This window comes from Colobus angolensis, unplaced genomic scaffold (assembly GCF_000951035.1).
Source record: "Colobus angolensis palliatus isolate OR3802 unplaced genomic scaffold, Cang.pa_1.0 Scaffold34, whole genome shotgun sequence".
Taxonomy (NCBI): domain Eukaryota; kingdom Metazoa; phylum Chordata; class Mammalia; order Primates; family Cercopithecidae; genus Colobus; species Colobus angolensis.
The window spans coordinates 3,380,031-3,406,954 of record NW_012116710.1 but is presented as its reverse complement, the minus strand read 5'-3'; the positions used below and the strand labels follow the sequence as shown (position 1 = coordinate 3,406,954).

Genomic DNA, 26,924 nt, shown 5'->3' with positions numbered 1-26,924 from the left:
GCCAGGATGGTCTCGATCTCCTGACCTCGTGATCCGCCCGTCTCGGCCTCCCAAAGTGCTGGGATTACAGGCTTGAGCCACCGTGCCCGGCCGATTCTTGCTTTTTTAAGACTAATATTAGTGGGTGAAAATGCTTAGCTAGCTGACAGCTGGATGGCTCACAGAGTGCTCAGTTATTTGGCATGGCTAGGAGAGGAAGATTTTTTGATAAGAGAATTATTGATCCCTTCCTTACACCATATACAAAAATTAACTCAAGATGGATTAAAGACTTAAATGTAAGACCTAACACCATAAAAACCCTAGAAGAAAACCTAGGCAATACCATTCAGGACATAGGCATGGTCAAGGACTTCATGACTAAAACATCAAAAGCAATGGCAACAAAAGCCACAATTGACAAATGGGATCTAATTAAACTAAAGAGCTTCTGCACAGCAAAAGAAACTATCATCAGAGTGAACAGGCAACCTACAGAATGGGAGAAAATTTTTGCAATCTACCCATCTGACAAAGGGCTAATATCCAGAATCTACAAAGAACTAAAACAAATTTACAAGAAAAAACAAACAACCCCATCAAAAAGTGGGCAAAGGATATAAACAGATACTTCTCAAAAGAAGACATTTATGCAACCAACAGACATACGAAAAAATGCTCATCATCACTGGCCATCAGAGAAATGCAAATCAAAACCACAATGAGATACCATCTCATACCAGTTAGAATGGCGATCATTAAAAAGTCAGGAAACAAACAGATGCTGGAGAGGATGTGGTGAAATAGGAATGCTTTTATACTGTTGGTGGGAGTATAAATTAGTTCAACCATTGTGGAAGACAGTGTGGCAATTCCTCAAGGATCTAGAACTAGAAATACCATTTGATTCAGCAATCCCATTACTGGGTATATATCCAAAGGATTATAAATTATGCTGCTATAAAGACACATGGACACGTATGTTTATTGCAGCACTATTCACAATAGCAAAGACTTGGAACCAACCCAAATGTCCATCAATGATAGACCAGATTAAGAAAATGTGGCACATATACACCATGGAATACTATGCAGCCATAAAAAAAGGATGAGTTCATGTCCTTTGCAGGGACATGGATGAAGCTGGAAACCATCATTCTAAGCAAACTATCACAAGGACAGAAAATCAAACACTGCACGTTCTCACTCATAGGTGGGAGTGGTACAATGAGAATGCATGGACACAGGGTGGGGAACATCACACACCGGGGCCTGTCAGGGGGTTGGGGGAGGGATAGCATTAGGAGAAATACCTAATGTAAACGACGAGTTGATGGTTGCAGCAAATCAACATGACACATATATACATATGTAACAAACCTGCACGTTGTGCCCATGTACCCTAGAACTTAGAGTATAATAATAATAATGATAAGAAGATAACCTCAAGGTTATGGTTTTATTGTCCTGTAGAACATTAACCATTTTGCATCTTATTTCAGGATTCTTTCTTTCAGTGACTATATATTCTTGGTCCCGCAAGTTCTTCTTTGAACTAGATTTACCATCCTGCTTTTTCTTTGTTAATGCGTTTTAAGTAAATCTTTAAAATATGTTCAAAAAAAAAGAGAATTAAGTTTAACTCTTATAATGGAAATTTCTGACATGACTCAGTTGATGCCTTTCAAAAGGGTATCACATTTTTTGTGATGATCCAAGGTCTTTCAATGAATAAGCATTCTGAACACTATACACTGTATATGTAAATAAAATCTCGAACTCAATACACAGATCCTAGTATACATCTTGGAACTTGATTTTACTTTTTTACACTGAGTTCATGATAACCAATTTTCTTGTCATTTGACTCAAGGAATCTAGAGAGGCAGATGTAAGGATATTATCGAGTGCTTTTCTGTAAAATTATTTATTGATTTACAGAACAAGGCTGGCTTCTCCAAATTTTCTTCATATTACTGATGAAGAAACACTCTAATAACACTCTTCTTTATTATTTCAGAGTCCACAGAACAATGCATTTTCAACAACTTACTCTTCTGATGATCAGGAAGTCTGTGATGTGATGTGTTGGAGATGCATCAGTCACCATTTCAGAAAACTATTTTGTGTATATATTTAACTCTAATGTCTGCACATTTGTTTGTTAGAAAGTGATTCCTATCTTTCATATCATTTGAAAAATTTTCTTTCATCTCTCCTTAACTGCTTTAATTTTAACAAAACATCAGGGACAATGAGACCTCAGAATGGCATTGTTGATTTTACAATGAAATTAACAGCCCTGTGCTGGGCTTGCACTTGGCTTTCCCATGAAGCGTTCTGGCCCGTGGAAGCTGGATTAATAAGCTACAACTGGCAGGTGAGAAGAATTAAAACTCTTTCTGAAGTAGGGATGAATAGACATACAAGTGGCTAACAAGCATCCAGCATTCTTCTGTATACAGAAATACAAACGTAGATTACATTGTATTGTACAGTAGATTGTATTTACCATATCTTTTGGTATGGCTATGGTTCTAAAATGATCTTTCACTAAAGACAAAAAATAGGATGGAACTTATCAAAGAAAAAAATATGTGTCCAACATGTAAACAACAAATAAATGACAGCTTTCCAAGTTCTAAAGTATATATATCTTTCAGTTGCTAAAGGTTTTATTTTACATAAGTTTGCAATATTAACACACCCAAGAATCTGTAACTATTTCACCTTAATTCAAACCCAATCTACTCATTCCCATCTGTCTGACTGAATTTTGGCAAGAATCACTAATATAAACCTGTTCCATTTACACTGTAAAATTGTTTAGGAAGATCTACCAACAGTTGTTTTATGCTGTGTTTATTCTTTTCAATCCATAAATAAGCCTGTAGCTTTGTGGTCAACTATATTTTAATTATGAATATAATCCACATTCTACTGTAATAGCAAATGTGAAGCTGCCAAAACACCTCTCAGAAAATACATGCAGATGAGTTAAACACATTTGCTAATTCCACTTTCCTGGCTTTTTATTGCATATTGGTGACAAGCTAAGGAGATGTCTTTGATGAGTGACAGCCACTGGTCTAATGTAGCAGTATTCAGAATGTGGCAGCAATAATTTTGTTTAGTTTCAAAGTAGCAAAGAATGAGTAACTGCATTTCTTCAGAATGAAAAACTGCATTTCTTCAGAATGAGACTGAAGGCTTTATGGTCGCAAGACCCTTTTACTCTTTTTAAAATTATAGAAGACCCCAAAGAGCTTTTGTTTATGTGGACTATCTTTACTGACATTTATCACACTAGAAATTACAACTGAGAAATTATTATATACAAGAACATAAAAGCAAACATTCCATTAGCTACCAGACTATGTCATCATCTTACATCATGTAGCTTGCAGAACACTCCACATACACTCCTGAGAGAATGAGAGTGAAAAAAGTAATAAAAATCATTATTATGAATATAGTTTCAACTGCATGGATGCCTTGAAAGGGTCCAAGCCCCAGACCACACTTTGGGAACTGCTGATGTATACCTGAAGAAGCCAAATGATATTGTTTCATTATGTAACCACATCGTACCAATATCATCTGAATCATTTTATAGATGAGAAAACCTGAGTAGGATGTAGTTAAATAATGACATATGCAAATGTACTTCACACAGTATCTGGTACATAGTAAGAATTCAATAAAAATCAGAATAAGAATTCAAAAAGAGTTTCCTTTTTCAATCCATCATCCATTTAGGAACCAAGATGTCCTAATTCTTTCCCAACTGCAGTTCTATATCTTTACGCCAAATAAAAACGCCAGCTGAGGCAGGGTTTATTTTATAAGGTAAATATTTATGAGCAATTTATTCTGTGTTATGAATATATAATAAATGCTATTTTATTCATTTGGTATATTAAAATTATTTTAAAAGACTGCATATCAAAATATAAGTGGATTCACACATTTTCTTTTTATTAAGTAGTATATTACTAAATGTTTAAATTTTCCAAGAATAATATTTTTCTTATTCTTACCTTTAAAATGTGTAGATGTCTATTTTCTCTTTCCAAGTGAGCAAAACTTTCTTTATATTTTAATCTAGGAATTCTGGAATTCACATTTTGGATGGTTTGCAAATTACTGCAGGTTAGTGTACAATATGCTTAGTTTTCTTCTATGTTTGTTTTTTAATCCATGATAGGTTAATGACTCCCCTAGAATCTTCAGGTTTTATTAAGTGTTTTTTCTCCCTCTCTGCCTTCTTCTTCTACTTTCTAATCCTAACTTGAAGGCACTTGGATTTCCTCCTCTCTCTTCTCTTTTCTGCTACTCTTCTTCCCCGCTTGCTTCTAAGTTTTAGTGCTCTCAGAACTTAGATTTATCACTACAACCAACTACTGACAATGTTCCTGTCTTTCCATTTTCAGTTGTTTTCAGTAATGTTAGCTTTCCACAAATTTGTGACTAATAGGATTATGGTGGAACTACTTGTGTAAAGGTTTTAGTTTTCTAAGTGCTTTACTAGCCCATAAAAAACAATAACTTATTGTGGAAACTTAAACCAATCATGCCGTTTTTATTTGTTTATAGTTGTAAATTATCAACATGACCAAAACAGAATGGTTTCTTCAGATAAATATGGCTCAGAATTTAGCAACAATTTACTCACTCAAAAATGGTATCTAACTCAGTAAAAATAAACTCTAACTCATTAAATCTAACAATAAAACTCAATAAAACTACAAAAACACTCAATAAAAAATCTAAGTCAATAAAATGACATGTTCTTACTACTCATCAAGATCTTAGATAACTGACTTAATACAATGATTTCATATAAGGTCATAAATATTTTAGCTTGGTTTAAATTACAGAATGAATGGGTTTTAGTGTTTTAAATGAAAGCATCTCTTGCCAGGAGTGTTTCAAAGTGTCATTTTGAAATTACAGACCTTAGAGATGAATAAGACCTTGTGTAGCCAATCTAATGAAGTCATTTTACACATGGAGGGCCTGAGGGATACAGTGTGTACGTGACTGGCTAGTGACTTTGGAAAGTGGCAGAGCTGACTTCTGGTTTTTCCCTTTTCACTGTATTAGGTTGCCTTTAGAGTAAAAACTGTTTGAATTGAAGGGATTTTAGAGATCATCTAATTCAGTGTCATTTTATTTATTTATTTATTTATTTGGAGTTAGGGTCTTGCTTTTGTGACCCAGGCTGGAGTGCAGAGGTGTGATCATAGCTCACTGCAGGCTTGAACTCCTGGGATCAAGCGATCCTCTTACCCAAGCCTCCCAAGAAGCTAGGACTACAGGCATGTACCACCATGACGGGCTAATTTTTTAAAATTCTGGAGGGATGGGGTCTCACTATGCTGCCCAGACTGGTCTTGAACCCCTGAGCTCAAGTGATCCTCCTGCCTTGGCCTCCCAAAGTGTTGGGATTACAGGCATGAGCCACCACACTCAGCCACAATCATTTTATAGACGAGAAAACCTGGGTAGGATGTGGTTAAATACTGATGTGTGAACATGTTACCTCATACAGTATTTGGCATGTAGTAAGAATTCGATAAAAATCAGTTTCCTTTTTTGGCCCATCATCCATTTAGGAAACAAGATGTCCTAAACCTTTCCTAACTGTTGTTCTGTATCTTTATGTTGAATAAAAAGCCCAACTAAGCAGGTGTTTATTTTAGAAAGTAAATATTTATGAACAGTTTATTCTGTGCAATGAGTATATAATAAATTAGTACTATTTTTTCATTGTATATATTAAAATTATCTTAAAAGACTGCATATCAAAATGAGTGGATTCACATATTTTCTTAATAATTAAGCAATAAATTACCAAATGTCTGAATTTTCCAAAATACCCTTTACACAAAGGAGAGATAATGATAAATAGTATCTCCTTTCCCACACTGTTATACCTCCTTGCCCCTCCATGTATGTGGCTCACATTGATGCTGGAATAAGGAAACATGAGGCACTGCTTTGAGAGCCAACACCACCTAAGGAGTCAGAGTCTAATCTGAGGTCTGCCACTTACTAAGGGATGACCTTGGCAAGTTTTACCAACCTGTAATTTCTACATCTGCAATATGGCCATAAAGAAGCCCTATCTTACAGGATTGCTCTAGAGATCCAAAGATATGCATATAAAAATAATCTGTAAAATCTTGTGTCTACACAATATCACATGGTATAGCGAAAAAAATAAACAATTAGAGAATGCAGGAAATCTGCATCCTGGTGCCAGATCATCACTGTCTTGCCATGACACCTTGGAGAAGTCACCTTTTTGTAAAAATCTGCAAGATGCAAGGATTAAACTAGATCAGTGTCTCAAAGAATCAATTTGGAGAAAGGAACATGTGGCAAAGCAGCCCCACTTTGATCCACTTTCTTAGGCTTTCAAATACTATATCATCCTTTGGGAGGCTGAGGTGGGAGGATCACTTGAGCCCAGGAGCTCAAGGCTGTAGTGTGCTATGGTAGCACCACTGTACTCTAGTCTGGGTGACAGAGGAAGACACTCTTCCATGAAGAAAAAAAATTCACATTATTGTATCACCTAACAAAAGGTTCTGCTGAAATGAAATAATAAAGTTTCAACAATTTATTTGAAGAAGACTTTTTAAAAATTACCTTGCATCCTTCACAAGCATGAACTCCATAGTGGAATCCAGAAGCTTTATCTCCACAGACACGACATTCGATTGCCATGAGGGAGTTCGAAGGCTCTTCGTGAGGCTTATTGTAGAGCTGAGTCTTCTCAGAATAATAAGGTGGAGATGCAGGCTCCACTTTGATTGCACCTGTGTATGGAGACATGTGAGAGGATAATTACCCCATGAAAACAGTCCTAAAAAGGCAACAAGGCAAGCCACCAAAGTACACCTTCATGCTGTATTTGTATTGTTTCAGTGTAAAAGCACAATGGAGCACGAAAAAACACTGGAGTTAAGGCAAGAAAAAGAAGGCTTTGTAATCACAGGCAAGTTACAACATCTCTAAGCCTCACCTGTAAATATAAAATGGGAACGAGAATTAAGTCTGTGGTTCTATGACCCCCCCAGTACCCTGCAATACTACAGCTCTAACAGACAACATAGAGGATTTGACACCAAGAAGCTTATTTTGCTAGGAAATGTTCTGTCTTTGGTATTCATCACAATATTAAATTATACATTTTATTTAAATATTGCATTTTATAAGTACTTTGAAACAACTCTTGCAAAAGAACCACAGAAGGAATACCGCTGTGAAAAGGTCATGGTATGCCTAGCTTGAGATGCATGAAAAATAAGAGCCCAGGTTACCATTAGTGTTCAGTCAAAAGAGGTGGTTTGTGAAATAATCTTTGACAGAGCGTGGCGGAACTTATGGAAGTAAGCCCTACCTTTTACTAGTTAGGCTCAGGGCTACTAAATTTCCATATTAGGCTCTAACTGAAAACCACACAGATAAATATAACTAAGCATATTATTTATCTTAAAAAACCACTAGAAATACAGGAAGTTCTGACTTGTCAAGTAATGATTGCCGATTACATAGTGGTGGCTTTGGAAAACCAGCATGTCAGCCCACACATGATAAAAATCAAGGAAATAGCATCACAGAAATACATTTTATCTCAAAAAGTACAGTACTAGTTTTTCTTGAGTCTGATGTTTTGATGTTGATTTAGTTAATGGCATGAAAATTTATCAATAGGCTACAATGTTAAAACAAATTTGTGCTCAAAAGTAGGTTTCAGTATAAACTTCTGAAAGGACATAACAGAAAAAATGTACTGTAGTGGCAGTAATATAGTGAAGATAAGTTATATAATATAAGGTAAGACTTGGAATTGTTACTTATTAACTTATAAGGGGCCAAAAGAATTCAAAGTTTGGATGATGGACTCTTAGCCTGAGATACAACTGGCAGTGTAATCAAGGTAGAAAATGTCCCTAAGAAAGAAGCAAGCAAGAAAGGAAAGAAGAGAGGAAGGAAGGAGTGGGGGAAGGCAAGATTGACCTGGGGCCAGCTTCCTTTCTTGCATTTCGTAGATACCTAGTATTTCATGGATAAATGGGTGAATAAATGAATGGTGAATGCCTTCTCTATTAGAATTCTAGTCTCTGGAGCACTATTTACTACAGGGTTACTGAGAGATAAGTCCAATTCCAGTCTTAGTAGTCTGAAAAGTGAAAATAAACATCATACTTTGGTACTCTTGAAGTTTCAGGTCATACTTATAATCCGCAACCATCGGATCTGTTCTTGTGAATGGAATGTCTTCATAATGTGGAGTAGAAATGCTGGAGAAGTCAACAGTAGTGAAGGGCTTGATGTCAAAGGAGTGGGAGTGGTCATCCATTACGGAGAGATCCACGGAGCTGATCCCAAAGTTGGTGGGCCAGAATGGCATCTCTGTGTCAACCATGGTAATTTCTGAAAGGAAAAATAGACTAGCTGTGAAGTTAAGTCCCAGAGAACACAACAATCTCAGAGTTTCAGAAAGAGAAATGAAAGAGTCTTTGGCAAAGTAATCTCATCTAGGCTCTCACAACAACAGAAAAGAACATAACCACCTTCTTAGCGCTGTCCAGGCTGTTTTATGATAGAAAGGAAGTCACCCTTTACCCAAGTATCACAATAGAAAATCCTGAAACGGTGCAGACACATACAACGTATCCACATAAACGCCTTGCCAACAGTCCTGCTCTCATTATCTTCTACAGAAGGTCATCAATTGAGTCTGTTAATGACTGCTGTTATTTAAAATTCTGTCCAGTTTTATTGAAGTATAATAGACAAAAATTTTTAAACTTAAGGTATACAGGCCAGGCACGGTGGCTCACACCTGTAATCCCAGCACTTTGGGAGGCCAAGGCAGGAGGATCACCTGAGGTCAGGAGTTCAAGACCAGCCTGGCCAACATGGCGAAACCTCATCTCTGCTAGAAATACAAAAATTGGCCGGGTGTGGTAGCACGCCTGTAATCCCAGCTACTCGGGAGACTGAGACAGGAGAATCACTTGAACCTGGGAGGCAGAGGTGGCAGTGAGGCGAGATCACACCACTGCACTCCAGTCTGGGAGACAGAGCAAGACTCCATCTCAAAAAAACCCAAACCCAACCCAACCAAACCAAACCAAAAAAAAAAAAAAAACAAAAAAAAAAAAAAAAAAAACTTAAGGTATTCAATGTGATGTTTTAATACATGTATTTACTATGAAATGATTATCACACTCAAGATCACTTCACACAGTTACCTTTTTGAGTATGAATATGTATAGTGAGAACACTTAAGATCTGCTGTCTTAGCAAATTTCAAATATACCATACAGCGTCACTAACTATAGTCACCATGCTGAAGGTGACCTATACTTAGGTCTCCAGCACTTACCCTGCATAACTGAAACTCTGGCTGACATCTCCCCATTGCTCTCGCCCTCTAGCCCCTGGCAAACACCATTTCACTCTCTGCTTTTATGAGTTCGACTTTTTTAGATTCCACGTGTTAAGTGAGATCATGTGGTATTTGTCTTTCTGTGTCAAACACCACCCAGTTTAATTCTCTTAGCATAATGCCCTCTAGGTTCATCTCTGTTGTTGCAAATGACAGGATTTCCTTCTTTTTTTAAGGTTGAATAATATTCTACTGTGTGTGTACATATATATCTGTATGTGTATATATGTATGTGTGTATATATATTTTATACATATGCATATATACACTGTGTTTTCAAAAATCCATTCATCCATTGACACTTAGGCTGATTTCATATCTTGGCTATTGCGAATAATGCTGCAGTGAACATGGGAGAGCAGACAGCTCTTCAACATACTGATTCCATTTCACTTGGATATATACCCAGAAGTAGGATTGCTGGATCATATGCGAGTTCTATTTTTAATTTTTTGAGGCAGTCCATTCTGTTTTCCATGATGACTATACCAATTTACATTCCTGCGAACAGTGTACAAGGGTTCCCTCTTATCCACATCCTTGCCAACACTTCTTTCCTTCTGTGTTTTTGATAACAGCCATTCTAATGGGTGTGAGATGATATCTCACTGTGGTTTTGATTTGCATTTCCCTGATGATTAGTGATGGTGAGTACCTTTTCATATATCTGTTGGCCACTTGTATGTCTTCTTTCTAGAAATGGATATTCAGGTCCTTTATCATTTTTTAACTGGGTTATTTGTTTTCTTGCTATTGAGTTTGTTGAGTTTCTTATATATTTTGGAATAGGAACTCCATATCAGATGTACAATATGCAATCCATAACTCCATATCAGATGTACAGATTTCCCTATTCTATAGGCTGACTTTTCACTTTATTATTTCCTTTGCTGTGAAGAAGTTTCTAGTTTGATGCAATCTATTTATGATTGTTTTTAAAGTGTGCACACGGTTCCAGGACAATTTTACTCTCTTGAAAGTAGAAGCCCAAAATATTTTTCTCTTTAGGATGAAATTTTTCGTATTCTACTTGTATTCATAATGCTTTTGTGTAATAGAAAAGTTGGCAAATTACATATAGGTAAATGAACTTCTTCTTTACTAGCATCCTAAAATAATTTTGTTCTTAATAACACAAAAATAAAAAAATTTTAAAGGGAAAAATTTCTCAATTATTATTTCTGTACTATGAAATATTACTCAAATAATTATCTTTTCTGTGGATACACCTTTTCTTAAAGAGGAGAAAGTTTTCCCCACATTGAGAATAGAAAGGTTACAGAGATTTGTGGAAACATTTGATCATACCTGGGAGTATCAAAATCAGACTCTAGCTCAGCATTAATTTTAAACCACCCCCAAAACAAAAACAAAACAAAACAGAGATAGAAACATGAAAACACATAAAAGACAAAGAAAAGGCCGGGCGTGGTGGCTCATGCTTGTAATCCCAGCACTTTGGGAGGCCGAGGTGGGTGGATCACGAGGTCAGGAGATCGAGACCATGGTGAAACCCCGTCTCTACTAAAAATACAAAAAAAAAAAAAAAAAAATTAGCCAGGCATGGTGGCGGGCACTTGTAGTCCCAGCTACTCGGAGAGGCTGAGGCAGGAGAATGGCATGAACCCGGGAGATGGACCTTGCAGTGAGCTGAGATTGCGCCACTGTACTCCAGCCTGGGCGACAGAGCAAGACTCCGTTTCAAAAAAAAAAAAAAAAAAAGGAAAAATACTTATATGGATTCTAAGGCCACGGAATAGCAAGTTTCATGAATCATCTGCCCAATATCATGTATGCCGCATGCATTTTTCTAAACATGATTTATTGTCACAGTAAGTGCAACAAAACTCTTTTGGTTCACTTCATGTGAACTTGTGAGCCGAGTGTGTAGACTGGAAAACTTTCTGCAATAGGTACCTGGACTCTGTTTACCTGAAACCAGTTCATTATTCAAAGTGGTACCAAAAAAGCAGTCGTAAGTATTTTAAATGTTGACCCTGTGGTCAAAAACACCAGCAGAGAGCTGTGTAAATTTAGGACTGCTCACACTGGAGACAGAGAGGAGCTGCTCATAAACTCCAGGACTCCTCAAATCACAGGCGTATCTTTCTTGTTTGCAGTCATATCCCCACTGGCTAACAAAGGGCTTGTCTCATAGTAGGTGCTCGTTAAATATTTATTTATTAAATACTAAATACGTTGATGACTTAATGAGATAGCTGTGAAGTTTTAGCAGAAGGGGCAGGGAAGGAGGGAAGCAAACTGGTATTGATCAAGCACTTCCAATGTGCCTGGTACATCCTACCTTTTCTTCTGCATAATCTGAAATATGATTCCCACTTTATAGATAACCAAGCTAGGACCAAAGAAGTAAAGTGAATTGCCCAAAGTCCTCTAGCTAGGAAGTAGAAGATTCAAACTCAAGACTGACCCTGAAACCCTGTTCTGTATATATAGTATCCTCTTGATTCTCTCTGATGAAACAGGCTTATGGAATAGGGGCCACTCTCTTCTGTGTATGTGTACATGGGCCTCTTGCTTTTCCTTTTTCTTTTCTTTTATTTATTTATCATTTGTTTGGAGCAATTTTATTTTAATGCCCTCACTTTAACACCACTTGCTTTTTCTTACCAAGAAGATTGACAAGAAATTCACTCCAAAGGCAAACTTTTGCATTGGCTAAAGATTGAAGATTTCAGCTGTGATCTTCATAAGAAAAAATGCCTTGAGGCCGGGCTCCCGCCTGTAATTCCAGCACTTTGGGAGGCCAAAGAGGGTGGATCACCTGAGGTCAGGAGTTTGAGACCAGCCTGATCAACATGGAGAAACCCCACCTCTGCTAAAAATACAAAACTAGCTTGGCGTGGTGGTGCGTGCCTGTAATCCCAGCTACTCAGGAGGCTGAGGCAGGAGAATTGCTTGAACTCAGGGGGCAGAGGTTGCGGTGAGCCAAGATCGTGCCACTGCACTCCAGCCTGGGCAACAAGAGTGAAACTCTGTCTCAAAAAAAAAAAAAACAACAAAAAAAAAACAAAGCCTTGAAAATATAAACAAGACTAGTCCTGTGAATGTGCGTCTGTGGTTTCAAGAGGACTAATGAGGTACTGTATGGGTTCACATGTCTATCTACAGAAATAAGTACCCAAACAACCTTAAGTTATCTGTGTTTCAGTGTCAACACTGCACACCAAAAAGGGAAATGTGTACTGGTGATAGCCAAAGGTCATTCTAGGTCTCAATGACATCCAGAGAAAAGTCTGTGCTCCTAAGGACAGGGCACCCATCCAACAGTGTCCTTTATGTCAAAATTCATCCAAATCTGTCTAACGCAGGTCACTCCATTTACTTTGTCTGTCTCCTTGGCAGGCTTAATTTTCATTTCTGTACCTACTTTTCTTAGTATAACTTATTTTCATATTAAAGTATATTTCCTTTGTCTACATTATAATATTCACAAAGGTGGGTTTATCACCTACTTCTCACTATGCTATTGCAAAGTTTTCTGTATATAGAATAAAGGCTGACAAAGTGAGTTAAAGGTAGTGGATATGCTTCTGTATGAATACTGGGAAAAGAAAATAAGGATGCAAAAATATCTGGGGTGGGAGAGAAATTGGTTGCTCATGATTTTACTGGTTTAATTTTGCTTTCATTTTTAACATAAAACTTCAGTGACTCCCTTTCAATCACAGCCATGCTTCTTTCTTTTCTCTCTCTCTCTCTCTCCCCTCCCCCCCGCTCCCTCCTTCCTTTCTTCCCTTTTAAAGAGACAGCATCTCACTGTGTTGCCCAGGCTGGTCTCAAACTCCCGCGTTCAAGTGGTCCTCCTGGCTCAGCCTCCCAAACTTCTGGGAATATAGGCGTGAGCCACTGTGCTCAGCCAAAGCCATGCTTCTTATTACAAAAATCATATCCCTAGGGGTTATGTATTACATTGTGGAAATTCTGGGAAAATTTTTAATGTCAAAATAGCCTTCTATGTGTTAAGGAAAGAAGGAAAAGTTCATGTAATTTTTAAAGATATTATATGAAATCCCTAGAAAACTTTGTACTTGTAGTACATCTCGTGGCTAAAACGATGCTGTTTTCTGTTTTTTGTTTTGTTTTGTTTTCCATAGTAGCCTTTATTTTTGTTAGAGCAGTTTTAGGTTACATAAAAATTGAGCAGAAAGTACAGAGGTCTCATAAAAGCCCTTCCCCAGCCTCCTGTCCCCTCTCTACAAAACATGGTTTTCCCCATTGCTAATACCTTGCACAGTGTAGTATAACTGCTACAACTGATGAGCCAATATTGACACATTATTACTAAAGTCCATGGTTTACATTAGGGTTTGCTCTTTGTGTTGTATAGTTCTACTTTATTTTTATTTATTTATTTATTTATTTATTTGGTGGCATCTTGCTCTGTCACCCAGGCTGGAATGCAGCAGCATGATTTTGGCTCACTGCAACCTCCACCTCCCAGGTTCACATGGTTCTCCTGCCTCAGCCTCCTGAGTAGCTGGGATTACAGGCGTGCGCCACCATGCCCAGCTAATTTTTGTATTTGTAGTAGAGAAGGGGTTTCACTATGTTGGCCACGCTGATCTTGAACTCCTGACTTCAAGCGATCCACCCACCTCTGCCTCCCAAAGTGCTGGGATTACAGGTGTGAGCCACCATGCCCGGCCAAGTTCTATGGGTTTTGACAAAGACATAATATCATGCATTCATTAGAGGATCACACAGAATAGTTTCACTGCCCCAAACATACCCCATACTCCACCTATTCATTCCTCCCTTCCTCCACCCAAGAATGGTATGTTTTTGCTGTCCTCTACCAGTAAGGGCATACTGGTGGAAAAGCAGGAGAAACACTGGCCTTTTAGCTTGGCATCCAAGGCCCTCTATGTCTCAGCCCTAACTTACTTTTTCAGTCTTATTTCCGCTGGTTATCCCAGACCTCACTCCCATTCTTGGCATCTCTGGCAGCTGGGCATATCATACTACCTGCCGAGGTTCAACATGCCCTGCCTCTTTTAGTCATGCAGGTCACTGAGGCTGCTGTGTCTTCTTCCTACTCCTCACCTCTTCACGCCACAAGCCTGCTTGTCTTTCAAAACCCAGTCCAAATGTTACTTTCTCCGTGAAACCATCTATGAATCCTCCAACTTAAAAACACTCCATTCTCTGTGTTCCCACAGCACTTTGTACCCCCTCCTTTAACTCGGATATAATCATTTGGATAACTATCTCCACCATTAGATTTCCAGTCTGGAGCAAAAGGACAGCATCGAATTATTCTGTTTTCCCATGTGCATATTCCATGCATAGTTTTTTTTTTTTTTTTTACCAAATTCTTGCCAATTGATGATCATATTTTATGCAGAAGAGTAAATTTTCATTTTGCTACTGAAGATGGAAAAATAACAATACTTTTTCAACAGTTTAGTTTTGTTAAGACTTAAGTTCCCTCCAAAAAAATGTTAATCTTCAACATTATCAATAAAATACAACTTAAGCCATAACTGTTCTCCCTCAATGACGTATATTCAGTTTTTTCTCTTTTGCTGATTACAAGAGGAAGGTTGGGGTCCTAGATGGTTTTCTTATTTTTCTAAGTTGAAAGGACAAACTAAGAAAGAAAAACAGCTTGCCTCTTCATCTCTATGAAAACATTGCCCAAACACACTTCTCCCCTTCCCCCCTGCCCTTCTCCCTTCCCTTTTACTCTGGGACGCCTTGACCTAAACAACATTATTCCATGGACCATAGTTACTGGGAGGCACAGTGGTTCCCTAGACATTTTATTTTATTTTGACTTAGAGATGGGTCCAGAAAGCCTGCTTCTAATTTTGTCTCTAGAAAACATAAGCTACTGTTTCTGCCAAGCTGTAAGTTGAGGAGGTGTTTTATGTTACTCCGTGCAATTACCCATGAAAGAACAAATGAACAAAATATTTGCATGAACAACAACCCTTCTCAGTAACAAGAATGGGTCTTAACTCCCCAGCTGGTGACACTGAGTTGTGTTGCATCAGGGGTATATCCATTAATTTCAAAACCTTTAGAGTGTTTCAAGCAGGCAAAAGTCTTTAGGCAGAACTTGTGAGCAAGGACATAGATGTGTGCCATTATCTTAGACCTTCAGACTTGGCTTTAAATGCTGTTATAGTCAATGCGCAGACTTTTCACAATACTCAAAGGATGAAGTAGTTCAACAAAAATACAACCAATTTCAAGCAAAAATAAAGTAACTTCTTTAATCTGACAGGCATTATTATTTGGGAGCATGGAAGTAGGTTGCAAAAGATGCTAAATTATAAAATTGAACACCAGAAATATATGTTTTACCTTTGGGGTTTTATGTTGTCCCTTATGAAAAGAAAAACTATGATTAAAATAGCTGGTAAAATGTTGCATCTTCTTCATATTTACATTAGCTAGTACTAACAGGACACTAAATCTGTGCAAAGTACTACACCAAATACTGTGCCTGGATTGTGTCATTTAATCCTCACAACCAGCCCGAGGAAGTAGGTGCACTTATAATTTACCTTAAAGATGGGAAAACTGAGGCATGGACCTGGAAGTAAGTAACTTGTCTGAAAGTACAGTTACTAAGCAGTAGAACCGACATTGAATCCAGATGGTGTGAAGCTCCATAGCCCACACTTGTGACTTTACGCTGAATACTGGTTAGAAAAACATTATCTCTTCCTGATCTTCCAGTTCTATATTAAACAATTATTTAACAGTTCCAACAAACCTTCACTGAACACCTATGATGTGCCAGGCAGGCAGGGAGACAGGGGATATACTATGAAGAGTAACTCTCAAATGAAAGCTTTATTAGAGAAACATGTTCAGCTAGGCAACAAGAGTATACACCTGAAAAGCCTTTCATAGGTCCTTTGTAGTTTTGTTGGAAATGGCCTTAAAAGACACTTAACTGCTGATTTTTCAATCCCTTCTCATTTGTTTCAGGTTAATGTCATGGTACTCATAACTGTGGTTCCAACTTGTTTATCCAGTCCATCCTTACTGATTCATGCAGACCAAGATCACACTGCAGTGTAAACTGACCTGGGAATTTACTAATTCCTCTCCCATCATGACAGCTGACATCCAGAGACAAGAATCATCCCGAAACAGTAGAGCAGAAAAGGCTGTTTTGAGATCATCTGAGTTCTCATTTGATAGATAAAGAAAATGAGGCAAAGTGACCTGCTCAGGGTTTCCTGGTGAGCTAGAGGCTGACTGGACAGGAGCCCAGCTTGGCTCCTCTGAGCCTGGCATTCTCAGTGCCACGTTATCAAGTTGTTACGTGTAAATATGCTGAAAATGGGACTTTTAACCTTTGTCACTTTTCAGAGATCCAGATTTATCTTTGGCGGGTCTTTAGTGAAGGCATATGAATGGCATCAAATTTATGAGGGAAAAAGTCTCATGTAAGGAACCATTTCCTGGATGGCAAATTATCACAGAATAAAATGCAGAAGAACTAAATCTATAAGAGAATTTGTTTCTAATGAAAGTCATGGACTCTGAATTAATCAAAAGGTTTAGGGAATAGTCTAATAAAATAAGCATTATCTTGGTTCATTTTTACATAGTAAGTACAGATATACAAATTTTATGTGTTCGTTTGCTTTGCACCGTTTGCTGTTCTGAATACTAACGGTGAAGAAGGATGGGCATGGCCCCATGTCAGATGCCCAAGGTTCCAATCCAATCCTATTGCTGGCAGTTTGGTGATCTCTTCATATCTAATCTCCATCTGTAGGATATTAATATTATCTCCTTCCTAGAATTGTTGTGAGGATTAAATTAGATAATGTATGTAGCACTTACCATAGGGCTGGATACTTAATAAGTTCTCAATAAATATAATTAATATTAATAGTATAACAGTAATTTGTGTACACACTAGTTACCAGAGTACTACAGTCATATAAAAGGTGGGCTAAAAGCCTTCAACACTACCACTAGGGGACAGGAAGAGGAAGAACCGCCAGCAAAGCCCTATTGTTTAAACAGGACTACGCCTAAAACAGATGTCCTGTTTTAAAGGCCTCTGGAAAAGGAGAGTCCACAGCTCCTCTTGGTTACTCATTCCAATGCTTAATTGCTCTTTAGCATCCAGGAAAGTCTATGTCTTATCTGGCATTTCCCCAACTGTGTTATACATATGTTAATAATGTTCCTTTAAAAATAACTAAAAACAAACAAAAAAATCTGGTGATCAAGTAAATTTAGGCAATGCTAGGTTAAGCAAGGTTAAATAGGTTTACTGTGAGGCTTCTTAAACTAACAGGCTAATGTTCACGAGAATACACAAAACAGAGAAAAAAGCACAGTGTGCAATATTTGAGGAGTTTAATATGTGATGGAATATAGTTTGAGAAATGATGATCTAACCCATGTTAAAGTTTGCAACTATCTCTTTTTTCCCATTTTTTAAACATATAGTGATCATCCTCTGCACATTTGCCTTTTATCACATGTACTTGAAATGTATTCCTAAGTTGTTCCTCAGTTTTTCTTTAACTTTAGAATGACTAAGATCAAGGATTTATGTTGGTTTAAACAGTAACAAAACCCAAGAGAGAAAGGATTTCTTAAACCACACAGAAAGGAACACTGTGAAGATTAATGCCCCTTCTATAGAGATGATCATAAGTACTTCCTGACAGGAAAAAAAAAAAAGTACCATAGAAAGGATCAGGAATCGGAATGACATTGAACTTCTCAACAGTAACATTAGAAGCTAGAAAATCAATAGAACAATGTTGCTAAAATTCAGAGAAAAAAGAATTTCCAACTTAGAATTTTAGACTTAGCCAAATCGTCCATCCAGTATGGGAGTAAAGACATTTTCAGAAAGACAAGGTGTCCAGAAAAGTTACCTCCCATGTACTCTTTCCCAGAGTTCCCCACCAGAACCAAGGAAGAGAAAAGATGGGACCAGGAAACAAAGGATCTGAAACACAGGAGAGGGGTGGAAGGTAGTCCCAGGCTACAGATGCAGAGCAGCCTAGAGAAAACGCAGGAGGAAGAAGGCCAGGTAGGATCACCAGAATGCCTGGTACGTTTGACCACTTCGAGAGGAGTTTTTATTACTCTGTCAGCGAGCTTGAGGATGAATTAGTGACGAGCACATAGCAAGAAATGACAACAAAATGAGCAATGACTAAGTGAAAAAAATTAACTCCAGAAAAGTAAATAGCTAAGCAGGACAGGAAACAGAATCACAGCACACTGCTTGGCTCAACTTTAAGTAGCACTTTCAGTTATTACAATGTAAGCACAGACAACTGATTTAACTTCAAATTACAAGTAACTACACTATGAAGATGGAGGGGAAGGAGAAGTATGTGTTTTGGAAAAGGGAGTATGGTAGTAAAAGGACTAAATTATTATCTTCCACATTAAGAAGTCAATGAATAAGAATACAACTTTAAAAATAATAGTTTAAGTATGCTAGGATGATTATTATCATTTTTAAGACAAGGTCTCTCTCTGTTGCCCAGGCTGTCGTGCTGTAATGTGATCACAGCTCACTGTAGCCTCAAACTCCCGGGCTCAAGCAATCCTCCAACTTCAGCCTCCTGAGTAGCTGGGACCACAGGCGTGCACCACCACTGCTGGCTAATTTTTGTATTTTCTGTACAGACAAGGTTTCACCATGTTGCCCAGGCTGATCTCAAACTCCTGGGCTCAAGTGATCTGCCCGCCTTGACCTACCAAAGTGTGGGGATTACAGGCATGAGCCACTATGCCTGGCCAGTAGTGTAAGTATGTTATTCTAGAGATAGGAAGGTAAATGCCAGAAGAAATATGTGAAAGAGTTAAAATCATTGCCTATGAGAGTGGGATTTAGCTGTGGGACTGAGGATCTCTTCTTCACTGAAAGCTGCAGCTATGTACAAGTGTTATTTAGATAAAGGTAAAAATTAAGCTAAAATTCAATATCTTTTAATTGTAATATCTTTCCATGATTTCTCCTAACAGAGGGAGTAAGTCTATTCCTTGCATGTGTTACTGTCCTCTTAAAAGCGATTATCATGCAATCATCTGGAAAACTGGAGAAAATTTTAATGTAGTTTCAAGTAAAATGAAAGAAAATCAGAAAATAGTTTTGATACTTGAAAAACAAATGGCTCTCCTTTTGACTCAAGCATTTAAAAAAATAAATTCTACCAACTCACTTCTTTTCCTTCACATAGTATCCTGAGTTTTGTTTAGTGAAGGAGGAAAATACTATGGAACCCATCAGCAGAAATACAATTTAGTAACAATAGCTAACAATTATTAAGTGCTTGCTGTAAACAGTCCTACGTTGTTATACACAAATATTATTACCACCTAACAGATTAAAAATATTAGACATAAAAAGGTTAAGTGGTTTGCCCAATGTTAAATAGGTATTGGGGCTAGAGTTTAAATTCTGTCATGGTTTCTCTGAATATAGAACCTTTATTTCGGGTACCATGAATTAAGAAAATGATTAGAGGCTGGGCGCGCTGGCTCATGCTTGTCATTCCAGCACTTTGGGAGGCCAAGGTGGGAGGATCACCTGAGGTCAGGAGTTCGAGACCAGCCTAGCCTACATGGTGAAATCCCATCTCTACTAAAAATACAAACGTTAGCCAGGCGTGATGGTGCAGGCCTGTAGTCCTGGCTATTCGGGAGACTGAGGCAGGAGAATCACCTGAACCCAGGAGATGGAGGTTGCAGTGAGCCGAGTTCATGCCAGCACCCTCCAGCCTGGGCAAAGAACAAGACACCGTCTCACAAAAAAAAAAAAAAAAAGGAAAAGAAAAAAAGAAAACTATTAGAAATTAATTCTTTGGTGTGTCATTTGCTTCTTCAATATAAACAAATGTATTTTCATTTTATTGTCTACTTAAACTATATTCAAAACCAAATTCAATGTTTCTGTGGTTTGCTTTCCCATTGATAGCTTTGAGATTGAAACATTGCAATATGTATCTTTAGATACAAATTTCTTTATAATAAGCCAGAAGGTCTCACAGAAAATTTTCAAATTCAGATCAACAAAGAGCATTAGAAAGACCATGTTTTTTATTATTATATTTTATTTAAATAATAATTCTTTTTTGAGGCAGGGTCTCACTCTGTCACCTAGGTTGGAGTGCAGTGGCACAATTATGGCTCACTGAAGCCTCAACCCCGCTGTGCTCAAGTGATCCTCCCACTTCAGCCTTCCAAGTAGCTGGGACCACAGGCATTCACCACCACATTCATCTAATTTTTTTATTTTTTTATTTTTTGTAGAGTCAAGGTCTCATTATGTTGCCAAGGCTGGTCTCAAACTCCTGGACTCAAACAATCCTCCCGCCTCAACCTCCCAAAATGTTGGGATTACAGGCATGAGTCACTATGCTGGGTCCATGTTCATTTTAAAAAGCACATTTTCTCTTGCATGAGCCACATCTTGTCTAGGGAGTTTGCTTATGCTGGTCCTGAGGTATTAGGACACAGAAAAGATTACAGGATTATGCCCTCACCAATATAACCATTTCTTCTGCTTACTCAGCAAAAATTCACTATGGTCAAACTAGCTCAAGCTTGGTTCCTCTGCTAAAAGTACCTTCATACATTTCTAAATGGAGATGTTACTAATAATCTAATTAGGACTAAGGCTAAATCTGTTGAACAGTTGCTTTGGTTTACTTGAAATTCTACTTTGTCTAGCACACACAAGTAGCACATGAAGAATGAACGAAAGTTATTCAGAAATGAAAGAGGGGTATCATTACAGATCTCACTGACATTAAAGGATAATAGGCTGTATGCTCACAAATTGATAATCTAGGTGAAATGAACTCATTCCTTGAAGGACATAATTTTCCAAAACTCATACAAGATGAACTAGACAAATGGAATAGGCCTACATTTATTAATGAAATTGAATCAATAACTAATAACCTTCTGAAACAGAAGGCACCAGACTGGATTCACCAAACATTTAAGGAAGTGATTTCTACCAAACATTTAAGGAAGAAATTATACCAATTCTCTGAAATCTCTTTCAGAATATAAAAGCAGAGGGAATACTTCCTAACTCATTCAGTGAGGCTAGAATTACCCTAATACTAAAACAAAACAGACATTACAAGGAAAATAAACCTTATAGACCAATCTCTCATGGACAGAGATGCAGAAATCTTTAACAAAGTATCAGCAAATTGAATCTAATAATGTATGAAAAGAATTATATACCATGACCAAGTGAGATTTAGCTGAGGTATGCGGGGTTGGTTCAACATTAGAAAACAAATTAATGTAATCCATCACACCCATAGGCTAAAGAAGAAAAATCACATGATCATATCAATAAATGCAGAAAAAGAATTTGACAAAATAAGAGAACTTTCTAAACTTGATAAAGAACATCTACAAACAAAACCTATAGTTAACATCATATGTAATGGTGAGAAACTCAAGCTTTTCCACTAAGATTAGGAATAAGGCAAGGATATCTTCTCTCACTACTGCTTTTCAACATGATACCAGAAGTCTTAGCTAATGCAACAAGACAAAAAAAGGAAATAAAAGGGATACAGATTGGGAAGGTAAAAATAAAACTGTCTTTGTTTGCAAATGACATGACCTCTATATAAAAAAATCCAAAATAACAGAAAAAAGTCTCCTGGACCTAGTAAGTGATTATAGCAAGGTTGCAGGATATAAGGTTCAATATACAAAAGTCATAATGTTTTCCTATATACCAGCAATGAACAAGTCAAATTTAATATTAAAAACACACTACCCCCAAACGGACATTACATTTTCCTCATAATGTCTGCTTTGTTTTACATTAGCACCCCCAAAAGTAAAATACTTAGGTATAAATTTAATAAAATATATATGAAACCTATAAAGGAAAACTATTACAAAACTCTGATGAAAGATATCAAAGAATGAAAAAAATGGAGAGACACTGCATGCTCAAGGATAGGAAGACTCAGTATTGTCAAGATGTCATTCATCCCAACTTGATCTACAGATTCACTGCAATCACAATAAAAATCCCAGCAAGTTATTTTGCGGATATTGGCAAGCAAACTGGTTCTGCAGTTTATATGGAGAGGCAAAAGATTCATAATAGCCAACTCAATATTTAAGGAGAACAATAAAGTCGAAGGCCTGACACTACCTGACTTCAAGCCCTACTAGAAAGTTAAAGTATTAAGATAGTGTGGTACTGGCAAAAGAATGGACAAATTGATCAAAGGAGCAGAACACAGAGCCCAGAAATAGGAACACATAAATGTAGTCAGCTGATCTTTGATGAAGGAACAAGAGTAACACACTGGAGCAAAGACAGTCTTTTCAACAACTGGGGCTGGAGCAACTGGACATCCACATGCAAAAAAAAAAAAAAAGTGAATTTAGACACAGAGCTTACTCTCTTCATAAAAATTAACTCAAAATGGAACATAGATCTAAATGTAAAGTACAAAACTATGAAACTCCTTGAAGACAATATAGGAGAAAACCTAGATAATCTTGAGCACAGATACGACTTTTTAGATACACCACCAAAGACATGAACCATGAAATAACTGATTATCTGGACTTTATTAAAATAAAAAAATGTCTACTCTGTGCAAAACAGTGTCAAGAGAATGAGAAAACAAGCCACAGATGGGGAGAATGTATCTGTACAAAGCACATCTGATAAAGCAGGGGTTCCCAACCTCCAGGTCTGGACTAGTACCAGTCCATGGCCTGGGAGGAATCAGGCTGCACAGCAGGTGAGCTGCTAATGAGCAAGGATTACAGCCTGAGCTCCACCTCCTGTCAGATCAGTGGTGGCATTAGATTCTCACAGGACCACAAACCCTACTGTGAACTGTGCATGCAAGGGATCTAGGTTGCACACTCCATATGAGAATCTAATACCTGATGATCTGAGGTGGATCAATTTCATCCTGAAACCATTCCCACCCCATCCCAGTCCATGGAAAAATTGTCTTCCATGAAACTGGTCCCTGGTGCCAAAAAGGTTGGGGACTACTGTGATAAAGGACTGTTATCCAAAATATACAAAGAACACTTAAAACTCAATAATAAGAAAGTGAACAACCCTGTTTAAAAAATGAGCAAAATATCTGACTAGACACTTCATCCAAGAAGATATACAGATGGCATGTGAACATGTGAAAAGATCTTCAACATCACGTCATTAGAGCATTGCAAACTAAAACAAGAAGATAGCACTACAAATAGAACGGCCAAAATCTAAAACAGTAACACCACCAAATGCTGATGAGGATGTGGAGCAATAGAAACTCTCATTCGTTGCTGGTGAATGGTACAGCCACTTTGGAAAACAGTGTGGTCATTTCTCATAAAACTAAACATATTCTTACCATACGATCTAGTAATCATACTCCTTGGTAGCTATACAGATCAACTGAAAACTTAAGTCCACAAAAAATCCACATACAGGTATTTATAGCATCTCTATTCATAATTGCCAAAACTTGGAAGCACCAAGACACCCTTCAGTAGTTGAGTGGATAAACTATGGCTCATCCAAACAACAAAATATTATTCAGTGCTGCAAAGAAATGAGCTATCAAGCCACAGAAATACATGGAAGAACCTTAGTGCATACTGGTAAGCGAAATAAGTCAATCTGAAAAGGCCACATACTGTATGGTTCCAACGACATGATATTCTGGGAAGGGCAAAACTGTCAGGACAGGAAAAAGATCACTGGTAGTCAGAAGTTAGGGGGAGAACAGAATGAACAGGTGGATTCCAGAGGATTTTTAGGTCAGTGAAAATATTCTGTATGACACTACAATGGTGGATATGTGTCCTTATACATTTGTCCAAACCCAGACAATGGACAACACCAAGAGTGAATCTTAATGTAGACTACGGACTTTGAGTGATAATGATGTGTCAATGGGGGTTTACTGATTGTAACAAGTGTACCACTTGGGTGCAGCATGGTGACTGGGGGGAGACTGTGCATGGTGGGGGACAGGAAGTATACGGGAACTCTTTGTACGTTCTGCTCAATTTTGCTCTGAACCTAAAACTGCCCTAAAAAATAAAGTTATTAATTACAAAAATAAAAAAGAAGAAGAATGGTGTTTAGATCAGAAAAAAGAAGCTGGAATGTTTTTCCCAGCTAGCTCCCCCTCCACGTTTTGGTTTTGGCTTTAGCTTTGCAGTGATAGGGGAATGAAAACAGGGGAGAGGAGAGGAAAAGGAAAAATGAAAGGAAAGATCTAGAGGAGTGTGTAATGACTCAGAAAGGAGGGAGCCACCACAGATCTGCCAGAGTACTGTTTCCCTGCTGCCCACCCTCAAACACTATAAAGGACTTCCTGCAACTGGGAAAAGACAGATGGGGTCAGGGTTTTAAATCATACTTTACTACTGAAGGTCCTCTAGTAGCTTGGCATTACCATAGGGGGAAAGCCACTTTCTTACTACGAGTTGTTTAGTCTGGCAAAACCATGTGATACTCTATGCTCTTTTGAAATTATATTTTCAATGTTCTGTGTCAAGCACTCCTAATGGGAAGACAAGGGTCTTAAGCTAAATAGATATTGAGAACAAAAGTGTCAAAACAGATACAGCCAGATCACTAGTGGTTGTGAGTTGATTTGAAGATTTTCACTAGTTATACTATACAGTATCTTAACATGTATTACAATATGATATTAAAGTATACATAGTAGACACTTTTCAAACTTTTAATCTTTCTCCTGAGCACCATAAAAAATATTCTAGGCTAGGTACAGTGTCTCATGCCTGTAATCTCAGCACTTTGGGAGGCCAAGGTGGGAGGATTACTTGAGCCTAAGAGTTCAAGATCAGCCTAGACAACATAGTGAGACCCTGTCTCTATAAAAATTTTTAAAAAATTAGCTGGGTGTGGTGATGTACTGTGGTCCCAGCGAGGTGGGAGGATCACTTGAGCCCAGGAGGTTGAGGCCGCAGTGAGCCATGATCCAGCCTGGAGACAAAGTGAGACCCTGTCTCAAAAACCACCACCACCACAACAAACTATATGAAAGAATTTGATATAATTCAACATTCACTCATAGTTTTTTTAAAAATAAAAAACCTCTTAGGAAGGAGAGGGAACTTTGTTAGTCTGCTAAAGAATACCTATAAAAACCAAACAAATAAACAAACAAAAATCCTAGAGTGGCCATCATACCTGATGGTGAAATATTTAAAGCTTTTCTCCTGAGATCAGCAACAAGGTAATGATACTATCATTACTTCTACTCACCACTGTACTGGAGATCCATCCAACGCAACAAAGGAAAAAGATACAGAAGAATTGGAAAAGACGAAATAAAACTAAAACTAACATTACTTACAGATGACATGACTGTGTTTTTATGTTGCTGTTTATTTCTTTTCTTTTTTTTTTTTTTGAGATGGAGTCTCACTTTGTTGCCCAGGCTGGAGTGCAGTGGCATTATCTTAGCTCACTCCAATGTCTGTCTCTGGGGTTCAAGCAATTCTCCTGCCTCAGCCTCCCAAGTAGCTGGGATTACAGGGGCGTGCCACCATGCCTGGCTAATTTTTTGTATTAGTTACAAAAAATGTAGAGACAAGGTTTCACTATGTTGGCCAGGCTGGTCTCAAACTCCTGAGCTCAAGTGATCCACCCACCTTGGCTTCCCAAAATTCTGGGATTACAGGCATGCGCTACCATGTCGGGCAGACTGTGTTTTTAAAAATCCACAAAAAACTCCATTATAGTTAATAAAATAATTTAGCAAAGTTGCTGGGTACAAAGTCAACATTCAAAAACCTATTATATTTCTATAAGCTAGCAACAAGTAGAATGTGAAATTTAAAAATTATTTTTGCAACAGCATCAAAACAATCAAATACCTACGGGAAAAAAATCGAACAAAATATGTGTAAGATCTCTATAATGAAAACCCAAAAATACTACTTAAAAAAATTAAAGAAGAAATAAGTGAAAGGACAGTCCATGTTCATGGATTGAAGGACTCAATATTGTAAAGTTTTCAATTATTTCCCAATTTATCTATAGATTCAGAACAATTCCAATAAAAATCCCAGCACTTATGTGTGGTAACTGATATGCTGAGTCTAAAATTTATAAGGAAGTTCAAAAGGCCAAGTGGCAAGGCAATCTTGAAGGGGAAGAGCAACGCTGGAGGATTTATACTACCAGATATCAAACTATTTATAAAGTTACAGTACTTAAGGCAATCTTAATTGGTGCAAAAATACAATGCAATAGAAGAGTAAGTCCAGAATAAATCCCAGACCTATACGGTCACCTGGTTTATGACAAAAATGTCACTGCTGGGGAGTGGGGAAAGGATGATCTTTTCAATAAAGGAAGTAGGTCAACTGGATACCCACATGGAAAGAGATAAACCCTTACCTTACAACATATGCAAAAATCAATTCTGTGTGGAATACGGATCTAAATGTGAAGTATAAAACC

The 26,924-nt window shown here is 37.7% G+C and overlaps 1 protein-coding gene across 4 annotated transcripts in view; it reads right to left on the bottom strand.

The window, feature by feature from the left end:
* Positions 1–26,924, bottom strand: part of PPARG (peroxisome proliferator-activated receptor gamma) — a 153,284-nt gene that overhangs the window by 52,356 nt on the left and 74,004 nt on the right. For 3 of the 4 annotated variants that reach the window (XM_011952323.1, XM_011952322.1, XM_011952320.1), the window contains 2 exons: positions 8,200–8,427; positions 6,637–6,806 (listed from right to left, as the gene is read on the bottom strand). In XM_011952323.1, the coding sequence (XP_011807713.1) occupies positions 6,637–6,806; positions 8,200–8,419 (390 nt within the window). In that variant the 5' untranslated portion in view covers positions 8,420–8,427. Of the gene's footprint in view, positions 1–6,636; positions 6,807–8,199; positions 8,428–16,318; positions 16,335–26,924 lie in introns of those variants that run through there. The other variant, XM_011952321.1, reaches the window with a different exon arrangement.